Source organism: Trachurus japonicus, chromosome 23 (genome assembly GCF_045865225.1).
Source record: "Trachurus japonicus isolate A0001 chromosome 23, Traja_1.0".
Lineage (NCBI taxonomy): Eukaryota > Metazoa > Chordata > Actinopteri > Carangiformes > Carangidae > Trachurus > Trachurus japonicus.
In genome coordinates, this window is record NC_140929.1 from 3,254,962 (window position 1) to 3,279,638 (window position 24,677).

Sequence of the window (24,677 nt, forward strand, 5' to 3'; positions counted from 1 at the left end):
ATAATAGTCTGAAAGGGGGGTTTATTTACGCTTTACTGCAGTTCTGGAGGAGCTTTTAACTCAGAAGAAATTAACTTTATAACGACCCCGGGACACAAAATCCTCCTTCCTCCTTGGGGTCGGCGGTGGAGCGACGGATCAGAATGAGGATTTGAACGTCTGGAAAACCCAACGAGAAGCTCCACTTGTTGTGTTTCTGTAGAGTTTTACCTCGAAAAGCCTATGGATGGTACGCTCACTGTATAGCCACATCCTCAACAGCATACCTCCTCCTCTTCCTTCTCTTCCTCTTCCTTCTCTTCCTCCTCCTCTACACTTGAAATCAAGCCATGCTGCATTGATTGATTTTTTTTTTTACTCGCCGCAAAACCAGAAGGCACACGACCGTCTCATCCTTTCTGGCTTGTCAGTTTGTTGCCTGAAATGTGAGTCGTGCCGTGGTGTTGATTTTCCAACTCGTTGTCAGAGCTGAAGGACGCTCAGAGCGACGAGCGGAGTTCTGGAGATTTGAAAGAGCAAAAACCTTGGAGCTTTTGTGACGATCTGAACGAATCTCCTTGGAAAGAAAACTAACCTGAGGATCGATGAATGTTCTTCTGACTTTGACTCTTTCGGACAATCGGACGTTTCTTTGGTTGTTGAAGTGACACTTTTTGAAGCTCGATGGGTCTGAACGACAGCAGCCCCGGCGCCATGCGGAACGGCCGCGGCCTCTCGGACCAGTGGGCCGAGTCCGTGGTGGTCCGGCCCCGCACCACCGAGCGCCACATCACGGTGCACAAGCGGCTGGTGCTGGGCTTCGCTCTGTCCATCCTCACCCTCATCATCGTCACGGCGGTGGCGGTGGTGCTCAGCGTCCGCTTCGAGGAGTGCGGCGGGCAGGATCGCAACGGGGGCAACGGGGCGGCGGCGGGGGAGTCGGGCTCCCGCGGCTCCGGAGGCTCGGCCCGGTTGAACGGGAGCAAAGGGGAGCGGACGGGGGCGGGCGAGCGCGGGGACGAGGACGGCGCCGTCCAGCCCTGGAGGAACTCGAGGCTTCCCGGCTCGCTGAGGCCGCGGCACTACGACCTGCGGCTCGCCGTCTACATGGACAACTTCACCTTCTCGGGGGAAGTCAGCATCGAGCTGGAGTGCGTCAACGCCACCCGCTTCATCGTGCTGCACGCCGACCGCCTTGAGGTACGGTGGCCTGGATGGCATTACTTTTCATTCATAGACCAGTCACTGTCAGACTGATTGATTTCTATATGTCCAATTGTTGCAATGTTCCTTTTTTTTGATAATCAGCTGATAACATGGAAAACCAATTAAAAAAAAGAAAATTCAAAGAAACGACATTCAAAAACAATCACGCAAAGTTTCATAGTCCAGCTAAGTGAGAAAAGGCACGAAAATGACGATTGAAGTTGACTTTTAACAAGACGAGCACAAAATTGAATAACTTCTGAGCTGTTTTTGATAGAGACGAGCTGTAAACAGCATCTGAATTGTGAGATTTTCTGCTTTCTGAGGGTCCTTGAATGGTGCCTCTATGACAACAAAGGACAGTATAGGGTCCGTGTAATCATGTAGTACAGGAACAGACGCTAAACTGAGCGTAGCGTCGATGCTAAACCGAGCGTAACATCGATGCAACACTTGCACATGTTTTACAAAACATTATAACTTCTGCAGCGTTTATGACAGAGACAAGCTGTAAACTGCCTCTGAATCGTGAGATTCTCTCCTTTCCGAGGGTCATTGAATGGTGCCTCTATGACAACAAGGGACCGTATAGCGTGCATGTAATCATATGGTACAGGAACAGAGGCCAGAGTCACAGAAGTGAGGTATTCCTCCGCCGGCCTTTAAACGCAATTTTCTGAGGTTTTCAATCGGAAAAAGCGAATGGAAGACCATAATTTAAAAGGCCATATCTTAAAAACCTGACTTTGGTATCATTTTAAAGCTTATCTTCTCCTCTTTCCATTGGTACCAAAATCTCAATTTGAAATTTGGGTCACTGTGAGTCATTTTGCTGGATCAGGTCACAATTTGTCTTCGCAAAATGATTGGCGCTCGCTGGGTGTTTGGTGACTGTACAGGACGAAGGTCAAACAGTTGCTTCTGGTGGCAGTGAGATGTTTGTGATTGGTCGACTGCATAAATTTGTGTCATTTCCCCAATGTTGAACCATCTTTGTCCACCAAGCTGCAGAAACAACCTTTTAGATCAGAGATGCTTTGCACTGTGAAGCCGACAGTGTTTAGCTTGATTGGCTCTGATCGGCCGTTCAGATTCACATATTTCCAATTTTATGGCGCTCATCTTTAACGTGGAAGTTTTTTTTTGAGAAAAGCTGTAGGAAAAAGATTATGACATGTTTGATTAGCTGTCATTTTGAGTTATAGATAGAAAATCAGTACCAGCAGGTCAGATGTTTTTAGAGAAATTGGAATCAGCCGAGAAAATTCAGAAATCCACGTATCCAAAAGACTCAGTACTAAATGTTGATTTTCTTGTTTACACATCAAAAACATCTTGTGAAATCCACGAATATCCACAGGAGATTTACCAGAAGTCTGACAAACAGAATTGGACGAAATTTAATTGAAAGCCCAATGGCTTTACAGATGTCTGGGTCATGTAGTAAACAGTCTTTGAGAAATCTGGGACGTTTTGCAACCTGACACCGTTTCAAACAAACTGCTGCCAACGATTATCACCGTTTTTAATAGAAAAACAAGTGTCCAAACTTTCTAGAGGTTTCAGAGATGTTTGTGGTTCATTATGTCTACAAAATGCAGCAGCTTGGTTTTCTTATCTATAAGACAAGAAGTTGTTGTTCCAAAACCTTAACATGTTTCGACAGATTCTTAAGTCTTCTTCAGAAGCATCACTAGGTGTTTACATAGCTGCAGTGTTGAGAATGTTACTTTTAAATGTAATTAGTTATAGTTAGGGCTGCCCCCAAATAGTCGACCAAAAAATCATTAGCCGACCAAGATTTCATTGGTCGATTGGTCGCAGGAAAAAAAAAAAAACATTTGGCGCTGTGTCTTGTCAAAATTAAGCCAAAATCAATATGACTGAACTACATATGAAAGGCTATAGGGCTTTTAATATGAAGGGCCACATACAGGAAGTCGTGACGCTCAGGGGTCGATTAGTCGACTAATCGCTATAAATAACGACCACTGGTCAACCAAGAAAATCTTTGGTGGGGGGCAGCCCGACGATCGCTGGTGTGAACGACACATTAACATGGGCGGCGAAAGGAAACTGGCTCCGCTTCTCGGCTATTCGCGCCACTTCCGCGTCCGGTGTGTCGCCAGCGATGAAAAGTGTACGCCGTTAAAATTGATTTGCGTTAACGCGCTAATAACGTGATATTCTTGACAGCACTAATGTGTATATAACGTACACTTATTTTCTGATGATACTTCTTGAGTGAAGTAACGGGTAAACAGTAACTGAAAAAAGTAGCGCCGTTATTATTCCGTTTATTATAACACCGTTATTCTAACACCAACTTCCTAGTTTTGAGCCATCAAAGGTGATCAAATTTGAATCCGTAGAAACATGTCAAGGTTTGGAAAGAACATTACATAAGAAAACATAGCTATTGGAGGAAGTAGAAGATCCACTAGCTGAGTATGTCCCGCCCTCTTGCCTCTGTCATCCAATCAGGTTGCAGGATGTGAAGCAGCAGCAGCAGGGACTTCAGGTCCATCGTCCGATGTTTGACTCTCCTGATGATTCTTCTCCAAACAAAGCTCATTGTTTGGTTTGGGTGGTCTTCTTCTCTCTCTTTGTGCTGGAAAACAAGCTGCTCTCTAACAAAGAATGTTTATTTCCAGATTTGGCCTCAGAGATTTCCTTAACGAGGCTAATTAACAGTCGAAGTTGCTGCTTCAGCCCAATTTCTGAGCCGAGCGCCGTGGTGAGAGAAAGCCTCAGAGAAACGCCTGAGCTACGTGATTTTTCAGGCCGGTCATCTCGGCTAATGTGAGACAGGGATGAATCTGTCTAATTTGGGCAGAGGCCAATTAAAAAGCCTGCAGCCTCCTTTTTGTGTTTGTGTGTGAGCGCGCTGTGAATTAAAAGGTGTTGTTGGGGGGCGGTAGGCAGGTCTCCTAAGGTATCCTCACAGTTAATGCATTATGAAAAGGAAAAAATAGTCAGGATGTGAAAAGGCCGGGAAGAAAAAATAAATGCGAGTATAAATAGAAGCAGATGGTAGAAATAGGAGGAAAAAAGACTCAGTGCAAGGAGCTTTATTGTTAGAGTCAAAGAAATGTCACGAGGAAGAAATAAATTCAAAAGAAGTTAAGTAGAAAAGCGTTGAAAGCGTCACTGCGGTGTTTTCACACATGGACAAATCCTGCTGATTGTTTTCGTTCAAAGACGGCGTTGATAAAGTTGCTGCATTCAAAGCCGCGTTCGTATGTTCATCAGTGATCGGTTCATGCAGAGAAATCAAACAAACAGGACAATTAAAAAGGCGTTTTTTTCTGTCTGGAAACGGAGCATTTGAAAGCATCGTGAAGCGTGTGGTGCTGCGTTCGCTGACTCGCCAGAAAATCCTGCAAAACGTCCTTTTAATCCCCAGAGTTTCCTCTGCGTGTCAGCAGCTCTCTGCTCATATCGATCACTTCATTCATCACAGAGGGACCGGGCACGCACACACACACACACACACACACACACACACACACACACACACACACACACACACACATTCAGCATTTGATTGGCTGGCTGGATTGCTAATGTACGACCGACCATGCAGAGACCCAACGGTTTGAAATGGTTCCCACTTCTGTCAGGTGTGTTCCCATCATGCACTGCTGCTGCTTCTTCTTCTGTCCAAGTTTCAAACTGTGCAGATTTGGTTGTTATGGGGATTTTATATTAAAGGGATAGTTCAACATTTTGTCAAATTGGCCCATTGCCATAATCCCTATAGTCATAGCAGTAGGTTCGTTACCTTTAATTGTCGGTGCAAGCTGTTTTTAGAACGGCGGAGCAGAGCCGTGAGCTGCTCAGAGCTACGCTACGGAGGCTCATGGGATTTCTTGGCTTCCCTCATCAAACTCATCAAATACACAATCCAACAACTCCACAACGCTCTGGTGGACAAGTTGTGACCTGCACATTCACCACACTATGAGATAATAACACAACGTTACCACACAGAGTTGTTTTAGAGGGAAATGCAGAGACTGCTTGATGAAAAACTGCCGGGACGGGAACGCCGTCAGCAGTTTTGCATGAATTTCCCTCTAAAACAACTCTGTGTGGTAACGTTGTGTTATTATCTCATAGCGTGGTGAATGTGCAGGTCACAACTTGTCCACCAGAGCGTTGTGGAGTTGTTGGATTGTGTGTTTGATGAGTTTGATGAGGGAAATCAAGAAATCCCATGAGCCTCCGTAGCGTAGCTCTGAGCAGCTCACGGCTCTGCTCCGCCGTTCTAAAAATAGCTTGCACCGACAATCAAAGGTACGAACCAACTGCTATGACTATAGGGATTATGGCAATGGGCCAATTTTCCAAAATGTTGAACTATCTCTTTTATAGTTAGTTAGTATTTTGAAGTGTTGAACATTAAAAACCATCTCCTCTCTCAGCCAATCAGAAGAGAGGAGGAGCCTCTGTGTGAGCCTCTTGTTGCTGTATAATTCCAGTGAATGTATTTGTATGAGTAATATGTCTTGAGCAGCTGTTTATCCTCAGTGAAACCAGGCTCAGTTTATAAAATCGAATCATGTGATGTGATAGCTTCCTCTCTTCTCTCTCAGCTCTGTCAGGCCGGTGTGTATGTGTGTCTGTGTGTGTGTGTGTGTGCAGTGTGGTCAGCAAAAACAAATTTGCATGTCAGAGATCGAAGCTGAGCTCTCCCTCGGCCCGAGCTGCTCTTTAACAAGAGAAACAACAAATCCACTGATAGCAGCAGATTTCAGTCCAAACCTTTGGTGTTTGAACGGAGCCCGGAGCCCAGAGAGCCTGAAGGACGCTCCGGGTTGGATGAGCACTTCTCACCGATTCAGTTTTCTCTCATGTCAGTTCCACTTCCTGTTTTCTCTCTGTGTCGATGCTGCTCTGCACCTGCTTGTGTTTCACCTGTCCTGTTCGTCCTCTTGGCTGAAAACCAACCTTGTAAGATCAGAGCCTCCGACCCGGTGTCCCAGCTCTCGTCTCTGCGGCACCGCCACCCGTAATCTCTTGTTTATGACAGATAAGAGTAAGACTACACAGATATAGTCAATGTCAATGTGAGCACTATAAGCGGTTGACTATTATAGCCAATTTTCTTATTATTTCACTTCATTTTTTATGCAGAACATCATGTAAATGCCATTTGTATAGTTTTTCAATGAGAACAATGTAAGGAAACGGAGCTTCAGCTTTTACTGAGTTTTATTTAATGTTTCAAACATGGTCCAGTCGTTTCAAATACTCTGGAGTAGTTTTTTTATTCCTCAAAGTGCATCTGGAGATGAAGGGAGATAGTCCAGAGTTTACTGGAAACGACGTCATTCAGGACATTTTTACAGCCTGAACAGACCTGTTATATCCTCAGTGATGTCGTTACCAGTAAACTCTGGACTATCTCCCTTCAGGACACTTGGATTGCAGTGGACAGGCAGTGTGGAAATATATAGTTTAAGAAAATGTTTAAAAAAGAAAAGATAAGCGTCTACAAAGAAGAAGAAGGAGAAAGAGAAAAAGATAGATAGACGAGTGGTGTTTTGTTTGTTTTCTTGTCACAACTAAGTTTCATCATCTTTAATATTTTGAAATAGAGTATAATATTGGTGTTGAAGTAAGCCAATGTAATTATAACAACAGAGAGGGGCAGGTATTATAAGTTTTCTTCATCCTGCTCCTTTTCATTCATGGTGACAATGTGTACATTATGTAATTTTGTGCAACATTGTGAAGAATGTATACCATGAATGGAATAAACCAAAAAAAAATGAAATGGAGGAATATGAAATGGTTTTTGTGTAGTTTTATAGACGTTTCTGTGTCGGGCCCTACAGTATTACTCTCATATAAAGTTTTGGTCGGACTACGAACCGGCCTCCTGGGTCTCCAGATGCACTGAATTTCATTTTTTGGTGAACTATTCCTTTAACAGTAGTTTTACATCGGCCTCGGCCTGACGTCACTGTAACAGCAGCGTTCACTGTAGGGGTGGGCATTGCCAAGGACCTCACGATACGATACGCATCACGATACTTGAGTCACGATACGATATGATATTGCGATATCCAAATTTTGCGAACATTGCGATATTCTACATAGTTCACTGAAAAATGTAAACGGCATTATGCATTTTAAAATCCGAGTTGTATGTACATCAGATGATAGTGATAATTCATGGGACAAACTGAGTCAAAACAATGTAATTCAAATTATCCATGCCATTTTATTGTAACTATACAAGCGCAAGTTACAACAACATATTTGCATGAACAACACACTCTCTGAGGTAGCAGTACAGTGACACCTTGCGGAGCAGAGGTGCGGAAGTTGTACTGGATTTACGTCTGAAACATGATTTATTATTTGAAAAAAATCGATGTATCGATATATCGAGATATCGTATCGCGATACAAAATATCGCAATATATTGCCGTATTGATATTTTAGCCCACCCTTAGTTCACTGTGTTTGATCCTGATGAACCTGGTCCTCATCCTCTTCCTCCTCCTCTTCCTCCAGGTGGACCGGGTTTCCGTGACGGCTGAGGGCGGCGGCGGCGGTCGCCCGGCCAACCGGCCCGGGGGCGGAGCCATGCGCATCCACCGCCACTTCTCCTTCCCGGCCAATCAGATGTACGTGGTGGTGCTGCACCGGGAGCTGAAGCCCATGAGAGTTTACCGGCTGAACGTCAGCTTCGACGCCGCCATCGAGGACGAGCTGCTGGGATTCTTCCGGAGCTCCTACACCCTGCAGAGAGAGAGACGGTACGCACACACAAACACACACACACACCAAACACACACTGGAAGACACACACTCCAAAACACACACACACTCAAACACAAACAGTCGTTTTCCTGCAGCAGCAGGTGGTTTGAGCAGAAAAGGTCAAAGCTTCACATCCATGACATTGATTAACTCTCACAGGCTGCTCAGAGAGAGTGTGTGTGTCTGTGAGTGTGTGTCTGTGTGTGTGTGTTTTTCACATCTCAAACTGCGCACACACACACCGCTTGCTCCCTCCTTATGAATTTCCCATAAGCCTCTGGTGCAGGATTGTTTCCACATCAAATTTCTTCCCCATGGTGCTGATGGGAAACAGACTGTGTGCTGATACATTTATTATTTCATGCATGTGTTTGTGTCTGTGTGACCATCTGTGTGTGTGTGTGTGTGTGTGTGTGTGTGTACACTACCTCAGCATGAGAGTATTTCATCAATGTCTTCTCCACTCGCTCCACCTGCTGCAACACAAAGTTGTCGTTATGAGTTGATTCTCACTTCTGATTGGATGGAGGAGGGAAGTCATGACCATATATGGACTTAAGCTTTTATTCTATTAGTTTAACTGAACTTTCGTAACATACACATTCATTTCTCTCTTAGTCTCAGTTCTGTTGCCGACTCATTAGCGAACTGTTTACGTTTTTAATCACAGAAATAAATCACGTTTATATTTCTGTAAGCAGAGAACCGAGTTCTACTGAAAATGTTTAGCAAACTGGATCTGATGCATCAGCTGAGATCAACAAGATAAAAGGAAAGTGATGCCTGGTTGAGTCATGAGAGTAATGAGCAAAAATCAACCCGACGTTTGATGTTATTAGTGAGGTTAATAGATGGATTGTATCATATTTTTAGTACTTTTCAAAGCAGAGCCAGATGTGGTGATGATGAAGACTCAGAGAATCAGAGGATGTGTGTGGATTTATAATAGTTGTCTGTAGAGGAAAGTGAGCTGTTTCTTATGACAACATTAAATATTTAACACAGCTAACTGTCAGATTTAGCCTCAAGAAAATTAGTTAGTGCAGGTGGTCGCTAACGTAAACTGATGATACCATGGAGAGAGATCTGTATCAGATCTGGTGAGAGTGTGTTGTTGAGACAGAGACAGGTCTGGAACAAAGTTCATTTTCTCCTGATTTGTCTGAAATTCGTCCATTTTCATGTCAAAATGTTCAGAAGAGATGTGTCTTGTGAAAAATGAGTCCAATATTTTACTTCAGTGACTCTGGAGCGAAGGAATCGACCATAATCTGAGCTCACGTTCACTTCTCCCGTTGGAGTCAATAGACTCAAGACCTGCTGCTGCTTCTGCTGCTGGTCTCCTAAAGGGGGCGGAGTCACGGTCTGCCGGTCTCCAAAAGGGGGCGGAGTCACGGTCTGCCGGTCTCCTAAAGGGGGCGGGGTCACGGTCTGTTGGTCTCCTAAAGGGGGCGGAGTCATGGTCTGCCGGTCTCCTAAAGGGGGCGGAGTCACGGTCTGCCGGTCTCCTAAAGGGGGCGGAGTCAGGGTCTGTTGGTCTCCTAAAGGGGGCGGAGTCACGGTCTGCTGGTCTCATAAAGTGGGCGGAGTCACAGTCTGTTAGTCTCCTAAAGGGGGCGGAGTCACGGCCTGCTGGTCTCCTAAAGGGGGCGGAGCCACGGCCTGTTGGTCTCCTAAAGGGGGCGGAGCCACGGCCTGTTGGTCTCCTAAAGGGGGCAGAGTCACGGTCTGCTGTTCTCTTAAAGTGGGCGGAGTCACGGTCTGCTGGTCTCCTAAAGGGGGCGGAGTCATGGAGAAACCCACAGGACACAGATACAGGAAACTGACTCGAAGTGGAGCGTCTTGTTTCTAAACTGTCTTTGATGACATGAACAAGTGAAAAGATGAAACTGTCGTGTCAGTGAAGTTGTTCAGAGAGATAAAAACCTCGTCCCAGACTGATGGAGTCAAACTAAAGAGAGGCAGAGAGTCAGAGATTGATGTTCGTACAGTTCAGGAAGAAAAAAAAAAGACATGCAGGAGAAGTCGTTCTGTCGTTCATCATCTAAACCAGGAGATTAAAATGTATCTGCAGGTTTTTATTATAAAACAGGACGTTTTTACACTTTTTGGGGTGAAACTCACGTCCTTCATTTACAACTGCCTGAAGCTGCTGGACCTATAAACAACCAGTTGTATAGATACAGAAGCAGAACCAACGTTAGCATCGCCTCCTCCTGCAGCCTGTTATTCGTCTCACAGCAGCTGGTGTTGATGTTAACGACTGTCGACTAATTAGTTGACTAATGTAACGTGTGGCCCCAAACATTAAGACGTTACGCTGTGAACACATGTCGTGTAGCCGAGCCTCACCACCATGTTCACTGGCAGCAGCTGCTGCTGTTCTGATCAATACCCGATCAATACAGCAGCTGACAAACCAGCCGAGTTCGATCACAATCACAACAACCTGTTAGTTAGAGTTTAATGAGACCTGCACACAGTCGGCTCCTCGTCTCTAAGGTCAGGATCTGGAGTCAACAACTGTGTGTAGCTGTGGGAAATCAAAAATAAATAAATAAATATAAATGTGTCCGTTACCTCGGCTGAATGCGTGGTTGGATTATTTGTTGAATTCACACACGTATAGCGACAAAAACATGTATATATGACTAAGAGCCGTTGGAGGTGCCAGTTTGCGCGTCATGAATATGTTAATCTGATGACTAACCGGCACGGCAAAGAGAAGACACACACTGAAAACACAGCTGATTATTTAGAGCAGCAAAAAAAGCAGATAATTTTTATTCAGGAGGTGAAAAAAAATGAAATAAAAATAATAATTTTATTCAGAAGGAAGAAGCTTCAAAATGTCAGATTCTCACAGCGGAGGTGTTCAGGGACGTCTACTGTCCAGATTACACACTGCCGAGGTGTGTGTGTGTGTGTGTGTGCACAAAGCTGCCTGTTAGCTTAGGGATTGGCTTGATGCAGTGGAGCGGCTAATGCTAACACACACACACACACACACACACACACATGCTCTGTCTCCACTGTGAGATTTGCTTAATATCCAGAGTTACTATAAACCTCAGGCTGGGCTTAAACGCTTAAATACTGGGAGGGGGGAGAATTAATTAGAGCTCACACACTCTCACAGACACACACATGCACACACACACACATGCACACACAGTATCACTTTTCCAGCTCAGTATTGATCTCTATGCAAATGACGTAAAAGATGAGTTCATGTAAACGCTGCTGTTTGTCGTCGTCTCCCCATTAAAACCAGATCAGCTGCAGCGACTCCACTGATAGGACGCTGCATCAGGCGTGTTTATTACCTCATACCTTAAAGCTCCAAACAGTATAAAGGTAGATGTTTGTGTTAAAGCTCCATACAGTATAAAGGTAGATGTTTGTGTTAAAGCTCCATACAGTATAAAGGTAGATGTTTGTGTTAAAGCTCCATACAGTATAAAGGTAGATGTTTGTGTTAAAGCTCCATACAGTATAAAGGTAGATGTTTGTGTTAAAGCTCCATACAGTATAAAGGTAGATGTTTGTATTAAAGCTCCATACAGTATAAAGGTAGATGTTTGTGTTAAAGCTCCATACAGTATAAAGGTAGATGTTTGTATTAAAGCTCCATACAGTATAAAGGTAGATGTTTGTGTCAAAGCTCCATACAGTATAAAGGTAGATGTCCATGTGTAGTGTGATTATAAAGCAGCTCCAGGTTCTATATTAATACTGTGAAAGTATCAAAGCCTCAGTCCACAGAGAAATGCACACAGCCTGTATTCAGAAACTGAGCCTTAAAACCAGCCGTCAGGACTTCCTGTCACTTTGTGATGTCACAACTAAGCCCCGCCCCCTCACCACCTGGACACAAACATCCAACAACTTGCAGGCTTTGGTATCTATTCTGAAATCTGCTCTGTTTTTTTTTATTGGATCACTCAGACAACAGTCAGCCAATCAGAAGAAAGAAGCTCAGAGCCTCCTCCTCTCTTCTGATTGGCACCAACCTGTTGTTTCTAGAGCTCCAGAGAGAAAAGTTGGATGGTTTTTGGTTCTTAAAACTAAAAGTATAGTGTGATTGTCCTCAGTGGGATAAAGCTGGACGACTTCATTATTAATATTATTAACGGTATTACAAGATTTTCATAGACTTTAATTTATATAAGATTATAGACTACAGCTTAACCGTTTGTTCAGTTCAGGATAAAAACTTGTCTTTAATCCGAACCGATGCAGCTTTAACATCAGCGACATGTTGAGGCGTCTTCAGTCTGATCAGGACAATAGAAGCTCTATCGACCGATAGATGGGGATGATTTAATGTAGGGGATTTAGATCCAGCTGCAGCAGCTGCAAACAGGCCGAGACATAATCTGAAAGCACTGGTTGCCAGTCAGCGGGAAAAGGAATTAATGATTGGAGGCAGTGAACAAGCTTGAGAAGTTGCAAAGAGGCAGGAGCTGGTTTGACAGTTGCAGCGCAGACTTTTCTTCCATAAGCTGACGTTTTGGCACCGGCTCGACTCCTTCAGAGCTCAGAGACTAAAACAAATCACATCGTATGAAAGGCTCTCAGTGCTGCAGTGAATAAAATCTCACAGACTCCTTCTGTAGACACCCTGTAGCGGCGCGGTTTATTCTTCTCCGGCGCAACATCCGTGATCAGCGAGGTGACGCTCGGAGAAGCGACAGAGCAGAGGAGAAGGAGGTGAAGGAACCTCAGGACGAGTGTTGAGCTGCAGCGTGAAGATCACAACACATCTGGCCTCAGGTGAAGACGAGAGACGAGGTGACGGAAAGGAAACTTCAGAAGATTCAGTCAAAACATCCAAACCAGCAGAGAGACGACCTGCTTCTTTTAAAGCTGCCTTTGTATATGTCGGATATAGATATTGTGTTTCTAACTTGTGTGCACAGGAAAAGAAATACAAAAATGTGATGTTAGATTTATGGTTATGTTAACACAATATTCATAGGACATTTCAAAATGATAATAATTTGCTTGTTGTGTCTTTTAAATCATTTTGATAAATAGAAAATCTGAATCAGATGAAGGTCATTGGGATTTGGAGAGAGTCTGACACCATGGCAACAAAGTGACCAGATGAAAACAAAACAAAACAAAACAAAAACATCACCTGTTGTGTTATTAATATGATATGAACAGTTCCCACAGATCATTGCAGAGCAGCATTCATTTAAAAGTTTCATCAGCACCGATTAAAGTTCTTCTAAATAAAAACATACACAAATAACTCAGGTTGGACCACATGCTTCCTTTATCAAAGGCAAAGCCATATTTTTTCATTGATCCACCATCCCACCAATAAAAAAAAAAAAGATTAGCCTATTTAGGTCATTTGAGAGAGAGAGAGACAGTCAGACAGAGACAGAGATAATCATCCCAAAGTCAAAATAGTCAAAAATAAAAGGTTCAAAAGAGAGTTCTACTTGAATGTCTCCTTCACTTTAAACCTGTTTTTCTCTGAATTATCCTCCCGGAATGCTGAATTTGAGAACATGTATTCAAATGAGGATAACTAAAAAGTGGAACATGCTATTAACTCACCTTTTTTTCGTGGTGAAAGACAAGAGTCTCCCCTTTCATTTGAGATATTCCATGTAATTTTAGTCATAGCACAGCATATTTTGTGGCTGTTTGAAAAGTAGTAGAAATCCTCAAAAGTGCTAGCACTGGCTGTACACTGAGGGAAGAAACTCTGGCAGTGAATGAGTTCATTTTCAGACACGTTGAGAACTCTAACAGGAATGAAGCAGCTTAGAAACGGCTCAAACGGGCGATCGTGGGCTTTGAGAGGTTTTCTACATTCACAAGAACTTGCAGAAAATAGAAAACGGAGCCGGCTTCTGTTTGAGACTCGGCTTTTTATTTAGGAATTTACAGTAGTTCCTCTTTAAAGAGAGAGCCACAAAACAACACTGGCTCTTATTAACTGTTCAGCCTTCAACAGACACCGGATCAGATCAGATGTTCTGGTTCTGGTGATTGTTGTGACGGGTGAATCTGGGACAAGTGTCAGTGAGCCTGGTCTGATGTAAATAATCATCTCTGGGCTTTAAAAGCAGATCATCAGCCTTGGCTCTGTCTCCGTGTCAACATGTTCCATCTGTGGGAGCTTCTTCTTTGACGCAAACCATTCTTGAATCACATAGGACTTCTGACAGAAACTCCCCTCTTCTTTCCCCTTACCAAAAAAAAAAAAAAAAGCCCAAATCCCTCTCAGATCCTGTGTGGAACTTTTTCATTAGACTGAAGCAGCTTTTTTTCAGAGCTGCCTCTCCTTAACGAGGAGAGGAATTACAGTTAACGAGGGGCAGTAAGGCAGCAAACGAGGCCGGGCCTGATGAGAACAGAGACGTCGGAGCGTTAACGAGAGAGACAGATGCTTAACGAAGGCTAGGTGAGAGTCTACATTTTAATGGAGGGTAGAGAGGAGCTGATTGGCAGCCGCGCTCGGCTCCCGGCTCCTTCTGGCCGCCCCGCTCTCCTTCTGAGTAATCTGGTGCTGAGATGAGATGCTTCAGATCAATACGGCGCTCACCCACTTCACCGCGCGTGTCAGAGGGTAACCTATCTAACATGGCAGCCGGCTGAAGCAACTTAATACATTCACTCGCTCTCTGAGCCTCTAACACAGTCGGAGGAAGAGGAGGAGGAGGAGGAAGGATGGCCGCCATGACACGACCTCCACCGCCCACGATCAACTGCAGCCACTCGGTCAGTGATGTCACATCGTTACAGCTGCTGGACCAAAGATGGAGGATCAACTTTTCCTTTAAGGACTTTTCATCTCTGGTTGAAGACGTCTGCTCTGACAGTTTCCTCAGAGGAAAAAACCAAGCACTTTATTTCAGAAGCACACGGCCACAGAAAAAACTGTTGGTTCAGAGCCAACGTCAATTCATCACACCCAGTTTTACCGATGGATGGATGGATGGATGGATGGATGAATGGATAGAAAGATGGATAGGTAGATGATGGATGGATGGATGGATGGATGGATGGATAGACAGATGCACAAGAATGCACAAGAAAACATTAATCTTGTAAAACAAGAAGAGATGCTTTGAGCCAGGTTATAGCAACAATTGCTAATTTCCGCCTGTAGTCCCTGGGCAGGTAAAGTGCTAAACAGATACAATATTAAGATTAATTGAAATAAGACATAATAACCATAATATTTAAAAAATTGACAGAATGCACTAATAAAAGCAGGGATGGATAGAAAGATGGTGGATGGATGGATGGATGGATGGATGGATGGATGGATGGATGGATGGATGGATGGATGGATGGATGGATGGATGGATGGATGGATGGATGGATGGATGGATGGATGGATGGATAGATAGAAAGATGATGGATGGATGGATGGATGGATGGATAGATAGAAAGATGATGGATGGATAGATGGATAGAAAGATGATGGATGGATGCATGGAAGGATGGATGGATAGTTAGAAAGACGATGGATGGATAGATGATGGATGGATAGAAAGATTGATGGATGAATAGATAAATGATGGATAGAAATATGATGGATGGATGGATGGATAGAAAGATGATGATGATAAACGGATGGATGGATGGATGGATGGATGGATGGATGGATGGATGGGTAGTCCAGCAGTTAGTCAGTCCCCATAGATTCCCATGTTAAAGTGTCATGATCACACATTATTCAGGGCGTGGCCCATGTTTGGGTTAGACTGCCAAGATGGTGACAGTGCAGCAGCTCACTCTATGAGGTAGTGAAGTTGTGTCTGGCTTCTTTCCTGGATTAAAAACCCCAAAACAGACTCAGATAAAGACTCAGATACAGACTATTAAAGCAGAACAATGCAAGTCGGCCGGAAATAGCTCGCTCCTCCGTTGGTTTCTCTTTTTTTCCCTCTCCGGAGCTCCCCCACAGTTCTGGGAGGCACATGTCACTCCTCCATCCTAGGCTCCTCCATCCTTGGCTCCTCCCTCCTCGCTGCCTCAATCAGAGCAGAATTGAAATCCGATCACCCCCCCTCCCCTCCTCCCCTCCTCCCCCACCATCTCCTCCATCAGTGGCATATTTTACTCTGAAGTTGATGAATCAGCCTGTTCGCCCGCTTCCTGTGTGAAACTATAGCTGCAACACACACACACACACACACACACACACACACACACACACACACACACACACACACACACACACACACACTGATGTCTCTTCAATGTGGAAGCGGGGAATTGCAATTTGAGACATTGCTTAAAGAGATCAGTGTGTCCAGCATGATGGGATGTGATGTGCATATGGGTGTGTGTGTGTGTGTGTGTGCGTGCAGCAGATACACACAAACACACACACACACACATGCACAAGCACGCACACACACATGCAGTAAAGCACCTGACTCAACAGTTTCCCCTTTCAGTCTCATCTCTGCATCTGAATGAGGCCTCTGTGTGTGTGTTGTGTGTGTGTGTCTGTGCGTGTATGTGTTGTGTGTGTGTGTGTGTGTGTGTGTCACTCTTCTTCTGTGGTGTCTCCAGACAGGATAATGTCGACCATTACACCAGGAAATGATGTCATTTTCATTTTTTTCCTGGAGGAGGAAGTCGCCACTTGAGTTCATGTGCATCATATGTGTGTGTGTGTGTGTTTGTGTGTTTGTGTTAATGTGTAATTGTTGTCCGGGGCAACGCTTTTGGCTTAGTTGTCAATCAGCATTACGGTGACAACGAGCGTTACCGTGGCAGCAGCGACTGTTGACAACCTGCAGAGTGTCACGTTGTGTGTGTGTGTGTGTGTGTGTGTGTGTCTAATAGATTCTCTCTTTATCTCGCCCCTCTCAGGCTTCTCCATTATTCTCTCTCTCTCTCTCTCTCTCTCTCTCCGTCTGCCTCGTTCGCCCTCTTTTTATTATTCACATTTCCCCCTCCCTCCGTTCTTCACCTCCTCCTCCTCTTCCCCCTCACCTGGTTTCAGTTTCTTTCTCTCTCTCCGCTCTGTCTCACTCATCCTCTTCTTCTTCCTCACTCTTTGTAATCCCCTTTTCTTTTCACTCTTCCTCTCCTTCCTTCCTCCTCCTTTCCTTTCATCCTTTCCTTTCTCCACTTTTATTTTTTCCCTTCATCCTCTCTCACCATGATAAATATTCTTACTTCAACCTCTTCTTCTCATCCTCTCATTTTCTCCTCTTCCTCCCTCCTCTTCTTCGTCACAACTCTCACTCATCATTCCTCTACACCTCATTTAATTTCCGTTCATTTCTCACCCTGTCTTTCATCCCTCCTTTTCTTTCTCCCCTCTCCCCTTCATCCTCCTCCAATCCTTTTTCTTTACCTACAACTCTTTCATCTTCTTCTTCCTCCTTTCTCTTCTCTCCTGTTTGATCCTTCCTTCTTTTTTGTCTCTTATTTTTCTCATTTCATCTCCTTCTTCTTCATCTTCCTCTTCCTCCTCGTCCACTCCCTTTTCATCTTCTTTATCTTCCTCCTGCAGTGTCCCTCCTCCTTTCTCCCGCTTCGTTTCATTTCCTTCAACTCTTGTTTCCTCTCTTCTTCAGCCTCTTCCTCCCTCCTCTCCTCTCCTTTCCTCTCGTCTTCCCTCCCTTTCATCCCACCCTCCACAAACACCCTCAGTGAAATGCACAAGTGCGATAACAAAGTTTCCAGAGGGATTATATTTCCTAGAGTTTCAACTTGTGCCTGTGTCTGTCAGGTGACTGACAGCGGGACGTAACAAAGCTCCGATATGAAAACATTTAGCTCGGCTTAGAGAAATCAGGAGGAAACAGAAACTTTGCTCATGTTTATTGTCGAATTTCTCTCACTGCGGAAACCGAACATGGAAAAACTTGAAGAAGTCAAATTCAAAAGGAAAAGAAAGAAAAGCACCCGTCTGTTAGAAACTTCTGCCAACCGACCTGTCGACTGCGACGTCAGAGGATTATCCTTTAACCCCCTGAACTCTGATTCCACCTTAAATTTCGTCTTTGATAGGTTTGTGAGGTTCAAAGACTGAAACAAAATCCAGCTTTACACGACAGCATCACATACTCCAGGTGGATTTACTCCAAACCGAGAGTCAGGTGCGTTGAATCTGCCGCTTTTCAAAGCCGCGAGAGCCCGGAGAGCCGGCGAGCACGGGCCAAATGTGAATACGAATATGATGAAGAGAATTATGGGTCACTTCATGTATAATTTAATGCAACAGCAATTCTGCTTAACTAACCTCGCTTAAAGACATCAGTGGGATTCTGGGCCAAATGTAGAGCAAATTGAGGTTAGGCGGTAATGTGATATACACTGTGAAACCATACAAATCTGTCAGCGGGTGGAAATTATACCTCCTCCAGTCGGGCAGTCGTCCCAGTTACATCGCTGCATTAAATGATTGTGGACAATGTCAGAAATCTGTGAATCAGGGCTTATAAGGGCCTTTCTTTGAGGGAATTACCTCGATTCTTCACTTCTCCTTCACGAGGAGGATAAATCTGTCATTTATTGCATGAGGCAGTAAGAGAACTGTTGAAATAAGTGTTTGCTTAAAGAGCCAGAAAGGCCGCCGTGGAGGTGATTGAGTCTTTCAAGAAAACCTGAATCGGTATTGACGACTGTTCATGAACTATTTTTCACTTAACTACCACAAAATGTTCAGATTTTTTTCTTAAAAACCTCCAATATGAGAAGTGGGTCTTTGTGCTGCTTGTCACAAAGACTTTTTTACTGAAATGTATAGCAGCTGAAGTCAAATGAGTAACCTTGAGTGGTACAAACTTCCCAAAGCAAAAAAGCAAAAAAAAAAAGAAAAAAGTTTGTCACTATGAACTGAAAAATGATGTAGAAACTTGAGAACTTCACTGCAGCAGTGGAAGAAAATGAGGGTCAGGGCAACAACACTCACTGATTTGCATCTCACTGATTTGCATCTCTGCCTCTTTTTTGCAGATGATGTGGTTTTGTTCACTTGACCCTCGGTGTGCACTAGGGATGTACCCGAACTGAAATACGTTATTCAGAAGTACACAAATAATGCTTTGAGAAGCGTTTAGATGCGTGTTTTGAGCATGATTTTGAGCCAACTACAAGAGATTAAAACAAGACAGAACACAGAACAACAGTGTTTTGAGCCAATCACATCGATGCACGAGACACTGCCACAATTTGGTTTGGTTTGACTCTGGTTCACACTCCAACACAGTAGGTGGCGCTAGTGCACCTTAACGGGAAAAGAAGCGGCTATAAAATGCTGGATTTTTTTTTTTGAGTGTCACAACCCCCGCAAACCGACTCGTTTCACTACCAGAATTAGATCCATTCAGTCCGATTACGTTTGGGAAGTCTAGAAGAGCTGCACAATTAAATTATTGTATTCCCGTTCTAGTTAGCCGAGAGCTAAAGCGGAAGTTACCCGGCTAGCTTGGTGTAAGCCTCTAGTGCGCCCACTTCAGGTTTCTTCCCGAATATGAATAACAAATGTGTAAGGTTAGGATTGGGACAGATTGATGCTGCATCAGTTGTGATGCAAACTACTGAACCGGAAGTTTCCCACTTGGTTTTTGTTAACTCTCATCTATGATCATGAGCTCTGGTTTCCAAGTAGAGTCTCTGCTCCTTCATGCTGAGAGGGGGTTTGGACATCTGGGTTCTGTCCTTTGGAAGGTCTAGGGACAGGGTTCGGTCCTGGGGAAGACTCAGAACTCATCAGAAGGATTATTCATTAGTTAATACAAATAGTTTCTGCAGGTTGATGACTTGAAACCTCTTTGCAACAAACTCTGTGACTTCACCCTCTTATGCATCATTAGGACACAATACTGCAATACTACTGCAGGAATTCATACTCCAGTCCGCTGTGGGATGGTTAGAGAAACACAAGTGTCGGCGGTTCATCCTGAAACCAGATAATTAGCTACAACATTAGAAGAAAAGACCCAGACGGAGGTTTATATGAAGGAGACAGTCGCCAGACTCAAACCACATGGAGCCTGTTTGAAATAAACCAGACAGAAGATGAAAGCGTCAAATTGCATAAACCATTCCTGAAAATGCCCAGACGATTGCACAAATTTTCATTGTATATCATCTTGTAACCTTTGTTTTAAAAGCCACTTTAGTAATGAGTGTTCCTCACCTGAACTTACCTCCTGCAAATGGAGACAGAGTTGTTGTTGTTGTTGTTGTGTTGTTTCTAACAGAGCATGAAAACAAAAGAGCAAACTTTAAAACTTCACTCTGGAAAACAGAAAGTTGATCCGAAAGGAATCCAAGAACAGTCAGGTCCAATCTGCAAGATGTTTAGATCAAAGTGAACCTGACGAAAACAGAGAGCGAGCACGAACACCAACACTCACAGCAGCAGCAGCAGAACACTTCACTCCTCACTCACCCTTCAGTCTCTCAGTCGGCTTTGATCCACACTGGCATTAGACAAATTGACACGAATTGACACACCCAAGACCTGGAAGGTAGGAATGGTTAGAAAGAGAGAGTGAAAAACATATGGAGGAGGAGGAGGAGGAGGAGGAGGAAGACTGAGGGTGGTAGCAATAGAGGAAGAGGGAAGAACTTCAGAGTAAGATAAAAAGCAGAAGAGACAAACATGGAAGGAAGAGGAGGAGGGAATGTGTGGAAAAGGAGGACGACAGGATCCTGGTAAGGGACCCTGTCTCGACCTAATTGGCTGAGCCTTGGTTACTTTGAACTGAACGGACCCATGGGGCGCTCTAATTTACTGTGAAACTATAACCTTTAGAAGCGGAAATAGCACAGTCTCCTTACAAATGAAAAGTGAACTCATGAGCAATAAAAGCGAAGCAGCTCTGCTCTGTTCACTGCACTCAGGGGTTTGATGTGACCGGTTGTTTATGATGACTAATACCTACAAACTTTGGACAGGTATAGTGTTGTATAAGTGACAACACCGAGTCAGTAAAGTTTATTTTTTCGGTTTTACCCTCGGACTTTACTTTGAAGCTACATCATCCTGTTGGAGTTTCATTTTGTGGTTTGTGGTTATTAAAATAAATTGAACATTTTACATTTAACTCTACATTTCGTGACAGTAAATCCATACTAGAAAATTTCCTCTGGGAAATTTTGATAGGGCCACAGGAGCTATGGCCAGTTTTGCCATCTCTGTCAACATGGGAATCAAACCCACGACAAATGGTCAAGACAGAGCTTGATTGATTGTTTATGAACCTTAACGAGCTCTGGTCTGAGGCTCAGAGGTTACCACGGCAACTTGAGGTGGTTGCTCATGACGATAGGGGCCCCCCAGGCTGAGGCAGACAGAAACGTTGAGAAAAAGAGCAATTTTCTGCCTATGCACTGGTCTCACATTTAGGCTTATTCTGACAAAACGGTAACTCCTATCAGAAAAAAACACAGACCATCAGCGCTGTAAGGACTTCCTGAACGATTTGGTGTAATTTTGGTGTTTCTACAGTAAATATTTTGGAGACACTTGCAAGTTTAAAACAGGGGTCCATTCTGCTTCTCTCAGAAAATCTTTGTATTGGAGTCAATGAGGAGCAGAGACAGACGTGGCCGCACTTAGAGGCTGACAATTCAAATTCTGTAAGTCTCTCAGATATTTTGAGCACATTGTGAGAGACGGAACAAGTTTGTCTACAAAGTTGGAAAAAATCATGTGTGTAGAATGTAAATTGTGGCCGGGCCGAGTGTGGAAAGAGAAAAAAATCAGGAATTTTTTTGGGCTCTCTCCCACGCTGACCGATGATGTCATGCACTCTGACACGAACATTCCGTGCAATACACACCCATTATAATCTCAACATTTCTCCAAAAATGATCGTTGTCATTGATCAGTGATTGATCAAAAACTATATGACCTATCAGGATGATGGTGTTTGTTTGAAGTTCTGCTTTCTTTCACATTAATCTGACACCGTGGTCCACTTCCTTGTTCTCTCCCACAGTTACCTGGCCGTGACTCAGTTCAGTCCGATCCACGCCCGGAAGGCCTTCCCGTGTTTCGACGAGCCCATCTACAAGGCCACGTTCTCCCTCACCCTCCGCCACGACTCGCAGTACACCTCGCTGTCCAACATGCCGGTGGAGAGCAGCTCGCTGTCGGACGAGGACGGCTGGGTGACCAATCGCTTCGCCCGGACGCCTCGCATGTCCACGTACTACCTGGCCTGGGCCGTCTGCAACTTCACCTACAGAGAGACGCAGACCGACAGCGGAGTGACGGTGAGTTCCTCCACACCAAACACAGGATTGTTTGATGCCGTGTGTGCCTCTGAATATCTTATTTTTCACTCACAACTCAGACGTGCAGTGAAAACACACACAGAAGAAATACAATGAACACATTGATAGAAGTTAAAACACACTTAGGGTAAAAAAAAACCTAAACTGAGTAAGCAGCATCATTACAGAGGTATTTTTCCTACTCTTTCATGACCCCATCATAATTATCCTTTGTGCTTTGTTGCATTATTTTATTTTTTTTTAAACACTTCTGTGTGAAGTGAATTTAATGATCTCATTATGTGCCAAGTAGCAAACGTTGTTGGCATTCTTCTTTTCTTCTCCGTCACTTCTGCTCTCTCGTCTCCTGGTTCTTTCTCCAGGCTGAGAGGAAAGAGTCCATGATGAAATAAATGAGAGTGTTACCTCCACATAATGGCACACTGGAGCCCCCGATCACCTCTAAACTGTATTCAATATCATATAAATCCTCATCTCTGGGGTTAAAACACTAAACAAGGGCAGCAGGAGTTCTTCTTTTCAGATAATAATCGGCATAATGAAGTTTTGATTAGGGAATAACGGCTTCATTTCCCAGGATATCCACAGAAAAGAGGTCAGTAGATTAAGTAACAGGCTTTAAGGGGCGAACCAGTGGATTGTATTTTTCCCTCAAGGAAACAGTTTGAAGAGGTGCTAAGTGCTCCTCCCCGATTTATAGCCAATAAACTCCCACAAGTCAAAAAAGTACCGAAAGACCATCAAACCTCTGCTGCTGCAGACCTGAGCAACAGTGGATGAAATCAAACTGAAACACCAACAGTTCTTCCAGTTAAACTGATTCCAATGAACCCATTTAGAAGATGATTAATCAACTGTGGTCTTAATGGGCCGGAAATATTGATGAGAGATCAGTAATGGATTCCTGCGGATTGAAAGTGTTTTGATTTGAAAGTTCAGTTGGTGCTAACTAGCTAACCGCTGCTCATCCCACTTCCTGTTTGCTGTAGCTGCAGCTGGTGATGGTGCTTCCTGTTCTGCTCTTTGTTGTTGTTGTTCTGCTTGTTCTGCCAAGACAAACTCGCTAACGGTGTGGAGCAGAACAGATTAGCAGGCTAGCTGTTAGCTGTTCAGTCCTGAGGAAGGAGATCCATCATCATTTGGTTTGAATTAGGCGGGCCTGCATGATATCAGAAAATATTTGATGTGCGATGACACTGTTCAATATCACGATGACGATATGACTTGCGATAAATAAATAAGCAAATATTCAGGTGTACATATACCAAACATTTTTTGTGTCTTTATAAAAAGCAGCTCAATACGCTGTAGTACCTACACCAGGCCTGTAGTGGCGCTGTGAAACGTCCACACAAATACACCACAACCAGAGAGGAAGAGTATTTGTCCCCTTCCTGATTTCTTAGTTTTTTGCATATTTGTCACACTTAAATGTTTACAAATTTGGATTTTAGACAAAAAGTAACAAGTAAATATAAAATACAGTTTTTTAAAGATGATAATTAATACATTTTGTACATATATAGGCCACAGGTTTTCATGTTGTAACATGAGATATTTACACTGAAAGACAGTAGGGAACTGTGCAAGTCCGCTCGCTTTTCCACTGTTACGCTCCTTTTGCCCATGTGCATTTGTTTACAACAAAGCCGGCGAAAAATCAATAAATGGAGCGGTGGATAACGTTACATAACATATACAATGTCACGGCATGTGTGTTTGTGTAGTCTTAACCATCATAAACAACAGATTATGGGTTACGAAAAAAGTAGCGGCTTATAGTCTGAAAATTATGCTAAATAAAACGTAGTCATCATCGCATTTCAGACGACCTTTGCAATGTGTTTATCCTGCATGTTGACGATGAAAACAAGATGAATCTGAGCTGTTCAGTGTCGTCTGTAACTGTGGAGGAGCTCGGTTGAGTTCTCTGTGATGATGTGTGGATTACCTCTACCTGGAGTCAACTGGGTTCAAAGATACTGAAAAGAGAGCTGAACTAAAAGGACATAATCCAGTTGCATCGTGGGAAGCGTAGGATCCAGTGTTTTGGACTGACAGTCAGTGCGACTTGGCCTCTGCTGCTGATCTGTCTGTCACTTTGCGGTGCGAGCACAATGCTGAATCACCGGAGTACGTCTTTAAGGAGCTTAATAAGATCATCATCTGCTGCTGCCAGGAGATAATGAGGTGATGAAGTCATGTAAGTCTGCAGACGAACACAGTTTGATAAAACGACAGGTTCGGGTTTTTATTGCAGGAAACTGATATCTCCAGATACATCTTAATTAAATGGTTCTATCAGGATAACTGCCTTAAAAAACCACAGACAAGCGTGACTCCTCATCTCTAACTAATGAGTGAATAACAATCTTTAAAGTCTGAATCTACCGATAAGAGTTTATTATCTTTATTATGATGTAATGGAGTCAGATGTGCGCATTTGTTATCGCAGGATAACATGGTAA

The 24,677-nt window shown here is 43.7% G+C and overlaps 1 protein-coding gene across 1 annotated transcript in view; it reads left to right on the forward strand.

Moving 5' to 3' along the window:
* Positions 1-209: 209 nt before the first annotated feature.
* The window catches only part of LOC146962330 (thyrotropin-releasing hormone-degrading ectoenzyme-like), a 194,654-nt gene continuing 170,186 nt past the window's right edge, over positions 210-24,677 (forward strand). Inside the window, exons 1-3 of the mRNA XM_085768900.1 lie at positions 210-1,179; positions 7,714-7,958; positions 21,912-22,188. Coding sequence (XP_085625026.1) covers positions 664-1,179; positions 7,714-7,958; positions 21,912-22,188 — 1,038 coding nt within the window. The 5' untranslated portion in view covers positions 210-663. The remainder of the gene's footprint in view (positions 1,180-7,713; positions 7,959-21,911; positions 22,189-24,677) is intronic.